The 6,662-nt window shown below is 35.1% G+C and overlaps 1 protein-coding gene across 1 annotated transcript; it reads left to right on the top strand.

The window, feature by feature from the left end:
* The first annotated feature begins 2,984 nt into the window (after positions 1–2,984).
* On the top strand, positions 2,985–5,364 carry LOC132600009 (gibberellin 20 oxidase 1-D-like). The gene is made up of 3 exons (XM_060313148.1): positions 2,985–3,576; positions 3,976–4,297; positions 4,885–5,364. The coding sequence occupies exons 1-3, from the start codon at positions 3,035–3,037 to the stop codon at positions 5,146–5,148; spliced, it is 1,128 nt and encodes a 375-aa protein (XP_060169131.1). The 5' UTR covers positions 2,985–3,034; the 3' UTR covers positions 5,149–5,364.
* Positions 5,365–6,662: the final 1,298 nt, after the last annotated feature.

Here is a 6,662-nt window from a genome sequence, read left to right as displayed (position 1 = left end):
AAGTGTTTCCTTAACTCGCCCTTTTTGGATGGCTTATGCCCATATTTGGCTTATGGGTCCTTCTTGAAACTTACTTGGCACTTCATTACCAACATAAGGGGAATTATAATTCTTCTCCTAAATATCATTAAGACATCACTAGTTCGATACTCGAAATTGTCCTTCGCCAGTCGATCCACTATGCGCGAACGAAAATTTTCCGGGGTGTAACAGAATCTTATCAACTTCGTTGAACCATTGGCGCTGATACCACTTGTTGGGGTCGAAATAATCAAGGCGTCATGTGGAAGCTAACAATTGAAAACCTTGATGACGCTAAATCAGACAACAAAGAAAACTATTAAAAAAGACTTTATAATATGATATGGTTTGGCCAATTGACACACATATGATAAAACTAATATAAAAACTATTCTAAAGCTATTCGGAGAATAAGTCCCCCTTTGTAAAACTCTCTAAAGGACTACATTGTGGATATTTTTCTGTGTTTTTGTTGTATGAGAGGGAGTCTTCAATATATAGAGGTCCAAAACCTTTTGCTCCGAGAAAAGGAATTGCCAAATATGGAAGAGAATTATATTTTCCTTTCAGGAAAAGTAAAGAAATTATGGTTATACTTTGACTTTTCTTTAAGAGAAAAGTAAAACTAAAATATGGTAATAAAATTAGGGCAAAACCCTAACAAATCTCCCCTTTTTGGCCTGGATTTTCTTGACAAAAGTTGATCCGTCCTCTTCACATAATCTTCATCACTGTTGCTTGCTATGGTTAAAAGTAGGCATGGGTTAAAAATTTGAGCCTTGTGCGTTCAAAGTAGAGCCCATGCTTTTGAAAGTAAACATGGGTTGGAATTGGCCGAAGCGTTAAAAGTAAGCAAGGGTTGAAAATTTGAGCTCATGCGGTAAAAAAGTAAACATGGGTTAATTTGTTTGTTTTTGTTTTTGTTTTTAAAGATGTGCAGCAGCATGAATATTGAAAATATGATTGAAAATTGTCTCCACGTGTAGTACCCTAGACATCTTTTTCATTTTGGACAAAAAACTTCATTATCGTCGAGTTGATTGCAACTTCAATTGATCCACCTTGAACCCGTCTTCAACTTTGTTGAACCATTGACTCTAATACCACTTGTTGGAGTCGAAATAACCAGGGCGTCATGCGAAAGCTAACAATTGCAAACCTTGAATGACGCTAAATCAGACAACAAATAAAAACTATTAAAAAAGACTTTATAATATGATATGGTTTGGCCAATTGACATACATATGATAAAACTAATATAAAAACTATTCTAAAGCTATTGGGAGAATAAGTCTCCCCTTAAGCAAAACTCTCCGAAGGACTACATTGTGGATATTTTTCTGTGTTGTTTTTTTGTATGAGAGGGAGTCTTCAATATTTAGAGGTCAAAAATCTTTTGTTCCAAGAAAAGAAATAGCCAAATATGAAAGAGAATTATATTTTCCTTTCAAGAAAAGTAAAACAATTATGATTATATTTTGACTTTTCTTCAAGAGAAAAGTAAAACTCAAAATGGTAAGAAAATCAGGGCAAAACCCTAACAAAGAGGACATTGATAGGTGTTGTTGTTGTTGTTGTTTTTTTTTTTTTAAACGATTAAATAATATACGCGGATAATGCAGTTCTTTTTTTGTCCATTTCAATGGATTTTAGCCACGGTAAAGCAAACAAAGTGACTTAGCTTCAGCCATATTGCTGGATCCTAGAACGAGTAAGCCAAGATAATCCTTCCTACGCAGTCCCTCACAACACCTTCTACCTCCACACATTGCATCTCATACCATAACAGATACAATCCCTCGCAACACATGCCATGTTGCTGGATCCTATCTATCCTCTAGATTTAGAGTGTATAAATACAATTCGAATGAGTGGTCATAGAGACTTGAATCTATAAATAATAAATCTGTAATATAATGAGAACTTCATTCCCAAATTCAACTCAAACCACCGATTTGCCATCCCAATCTATTAGCACTTTCATGAAAATATTAATTGTCATACATTCACTATGTAGCCATTTTTGCTGTCAAGTACAAACAATTTTGTACAACAAGCTAGAAAGTATTAATTAGATGATTAGCTAATGTTCTTTGGAACGCAAATGTTAATACGTTCATAAACAACAAAGGTATGGAAAGAGCATGAAAGGGGTAGATTTAGTACTATTCGACAACGTTAGGAAACTATCTAGTGGTATATAGGGAAAAAAAGGCAATGGGAATCTTAAAAAGTGAAGGAATGGACAACTCAAGATTCAAGTTAGTGAGAACGACGCAACAGTGACATACGTTAAGATTCCAACTTTTCACTTTGCCGACTTCTCCGATGAAACTCACTTGGCTTTTTCCCAATCCATTTTACCTAACACTTTGAGTTAAGAGTGCCAAGATAATACCATTTCAAGGAAAAAGATATATTACCCTTTTTTAACATTAAAAGTGTATGTTTTTGGAGAAAAGTAGAGTAACTTTTACTTTGTCAAAACAAAGTGGATTTATCTTATAATATATAATAATATAAATAAAGTTTTATATAGTTAGTGCAACTTAAAATTTTCTAGAGAATTGTTTGCTTTATTTTTGAGTTGACTAATTTCATCTATCTTTTTTATTAACCGAGGTATCCAGGCTAACCAAGGTATTGGGCTATTCAACAACTCTGTCCACGGCATCACCTAGCATTTTTTGCCTCCGTTGAAAATTGAACCTGAGATCTCTTATTTTAAATCCACCTTATTGATTACTAGGCCACATTCTTAGCTACACTATTTTCACCAATAATAAATGACATTATAGTGTAATTTTCTTAATCCTGTCAGTATATAGAAGTTAGACCCTATATGATTTAAATCCTAACCAAATGCTCCATATACTTGTACATAATTCTAACAAGATTGTACTACCCCTTCCCTAGCTAAGCCTTCAAAGCCAACTGTCAGAACCCCTCATCTCTATATATAGTAGTTACAAGCCGGTATACTAAAAGTTCCATTTTAACAAACACTCTTCCAATGATTTCTTCATCATATGCAACAGCAACAATGCATGAGGAAACACAAGTTGATCAAGAATCATCTCTTGTCTTTGATTTCCTTAAAAACAATTCAAACATTCCTCAACAATTCTTATGGCCTGATGATGAAAAGCCATGCCATCAGCCACCACCACCATTACATGTTCCTCCAATAGACTTAAATGACTATCTCTCCGGCGACCCCCTCGCCGTCTCCAACGCCACTTGCCTTGTCAATGAGGCATGTCGAAAGCATGGATTCTTCCTCGTCGTTAACCATGGCATCGATTCGAAGCTCATCAATGAAGCTCATAAGAATATGGATTTCTTCTTTGAAAAGCCTCTTGTTGAAAAGGAAAGAGCTAAGAGAAAAGTTGGTGACTCTTGTGGTTATGCTAGCAGCTTTACTAGTAGGTTCTCTTGCAATCTTCCTTGGAAAGAAACATTTTCTTTTAGATACTCTGCTGAGTTTCCCTATTCAGAACATATAGTCCAAAGCTACATCTTGAACGTCATGGGCCAAGAGTACACTCATTTTGGGTAAGATAATTTGGTGCATTAATGTTAGCCAAAATGGTCTTATATATTTGATGATATGCATATTATTCTATAGTTCTACTTTATAAATGAGCACAATTGTTAAAACATACAAATATCTCAAGAATTACCTTTTAATAGATCACTATAAACTAGGCATGTCATGTGTATGGTGCGATATGAAAACTTGCGTTAATGGTGTGCGACAAAGAGTTTTTCTAAATACAAACTTTTGAGTGTCGGGGAATAGGACAAATGGTCAAAATTATTGTTGTGTCACATTTTCATGTTGGTTTAAAGTTATACGTGACATAGTAAATATGTCACTTCCTTCAACTTTTAGTGAAATCTATTTTTGGTATAACTAGTCTTTGCTTAATACTACATGTTTGTTACTTGTAGGGATGTGTACCAAAAATACTGTGAAGAAATGAGCAAGCTTTCCCTTAGTGTCATGGAGCTTCTAGGGGAGAGCCTTGGAGTGGGAAGAGCATATTTCAGAGAATTTTTTGAAGGGAATGATTCAATAATGAGATTGAACTACTACCCTCTTTGCCAAAAGCCTGATTTGACTCTAGGGACAGGACCTCACTGTGATCCTACTTCCTTAACCATCCTTCATCAAGACGATGTTGGTGGCCTTGAAGTCTTTGTGGATGACAAATGGCACTGTGTTCCTCCAAATACTAATGCTTTTGTGGTCAACATTGGTGATACATTCATGGTAAGTCCAACTCTTTTATAACTATCAACAAATATCTCTGTCATGGAAAATAAATAAATAAGTTCTTGCTCCTTCCCAATTTATGTGATAGCACTTTAACTGGGGATAAAATTTAAGAAATAAAGTAAGATTTTTAAAATTTGTGATCGAAAATCATCTCATTAAAGATAAATGAGAAGTTTAAAGTTAAACTATTTCTCACTATAGAATAGAATCATTCATTTTAACAGAGACTAAAACGGAAAGTACATCACATAAATTGAGATAGAGAAAGTAAATGATTTAGCTTGAATACACTGTCAACATAAAGAACTTTTACCTATGTTAACTGGTTGTGGTAGGTAATTCAAAAACCTTGACATAACAAGCATGAAAGTACATAAAACTTATGGTCCCAAAAGAACAACATGAGAGACAAGGCATGGGAACGTGACTCTCCCCTCCCCCCCCCCCCCCCCCCCCCCAAACCAATCCCATGCGTCGACTATAGATTGGTCCTAACTCTGGGTAATATGACATCAGTGTGATGTCAATTGTGTCATAATTATTTTCAAGAAGCTAATTGGAATGTAAATTATATCTCTCAGGCAATGTCAAATGGGACATACAAGAGTTGCTTGCACAGAGCAGTTGTAAACTGTAGAAGATCAAGGAAGTCATTGGCATTTTTCCTATGTCCAAAGAAGGACAAGATAGTAAGCCCACCAGTAGAGTTGATTACTGGGAATCCACCAAGAAGGTACCCTGATTTCACATGGCCGGTTTTTCTTGAATTCACTCAGAAACATTACAGAGCTGACGAAAGAACTCTTGATGCCTTTGTGCATTGGCTTCTACACAAAACCTGCTAAAGAGATAATTACAACTACATATCAATTTAATATATGTCCTTTCATTTTTATTTCTATTTGTACTGCTAAGGTTTTGAACTTTCGCTAGAAGAGAAGAGCAATTATAGCTGTCCAAAGAGAGTCTTGTTGTAATATACTACGTACCTATATGAGTTGAGCAGCTAGCTTACAGAGATTATGTAAGATTATCAGCTTATAATATGTGGCTTGTCATCTTTTCCTTTGTCTCTTTGGTTGAGAATGCCATATTTGGTGTCAAGACATTCAACTTTTTATGATATGAAAAGCCAGGACAATTGATCGTGTGGAGTTACACACTAAACAAAATATGCTTTTAGCGGCAATTAATTTAATTATATTCTAGAATCAATTATTATCGGTAATACCAAACTTCAGCCCTAACAATAAATGCCGCTAAAGGCTTTACCGACCTTGGATCTAATGACATTAACCAATTCCTGGTAAATGTTTTTGTGGCAATAACTATTGTCGCTAAAAGGAAATATATTGTCACTAAAAGCCTCTTTGGTGTAGTGATACACAGCATAGACCTACAAGTATGTGTGCTAATTGCAGTCACTTTTTTTTTTGTACACTAAAAAAACTAAAATTCTTAATATCTTTCGTAACTTATATGATTTAAATTCGTCGGGAGTAAAAAATTTATTTCCTTAATTGTATTATCTGTGACACCTATGACGGAGGGCGGGACGACGAAGGCGGGTCAAAGAGGACAAATAGGCTTCTAGGCTGATAAGCTTATGAAGAAGATGTGCACATGATACCTTAGGTAAATTCACATCAGAATGAGAGATAAAAGTGAAGAGGTTTATACGATAGCCCAAAGAACAATTTTTTGATGTCTGTTGGGCCAAAGCGGACAATACGTGTCATGAACTTGGATCGTGATAGTATCTTCCTAGATTAACAAGCCTTTTTCATGTTTATGTCTTTCATTAGCCGAAAGATCAGCACATTTATTTGCCTCCCTACTATGTGTATAATACTCTTTTCGTCCCAATTTATGTGATATAGTTTGACTAGACACACAGTTTAAGAGATAAAGGAAGACTTTTGAATCTTGTGGTCTAAAATAAGCAAAAGATATTTGTGTGGTTATAGATCATCTCGTTAAGCGTAAAATGTAAAGTTCAAAGTTAAATTGTTGCCAAATAAGAAAATGTATCATTCTTTTTTGGGACAAACTAAAAAATAAAATGTATCACATAAATTGGGACAGAGGGAGCAACAATATTTCCAGCTTAGTCTTGACACTGCCAAGATGCCATCAGTATTCAGTACTGCATAGTCACTATAGTCATAGTATTAGTGCCGATGTATTACCGTGAAAAATGTACAAGGCTGCTAATTGTTAAAAAAACATGGCCAAACCGTTTCCAATCAGTTTCTTTTTTCTTATCAAATTGGTTATTTTGGCGTACCCGGTGGGGTTGACGGGGAGGAATGTAAACACTCATCCTGTCCTCCAATAATTTAATTCCTTTACTATATGT

Source organism: Lycium barbarum, chromosome 6, assembly GCF_019175385.1.
Source record: "Lycium barbarum isolate Lr01 chromosome 6, ASM1917538v2, whole genome shotgun sequence".
In the NCBI taxonomy this organism is placed as follows: domain Eukaryota; kingdom Viridiplantae; phylum Streptophyta; class Magnoliopsida; order Solanales; family Solanaceae; genus Lycium; species Lycium barbarum.
This window is presented reverse-complemented; position numbering and strand designations above follow the sequence as displayed.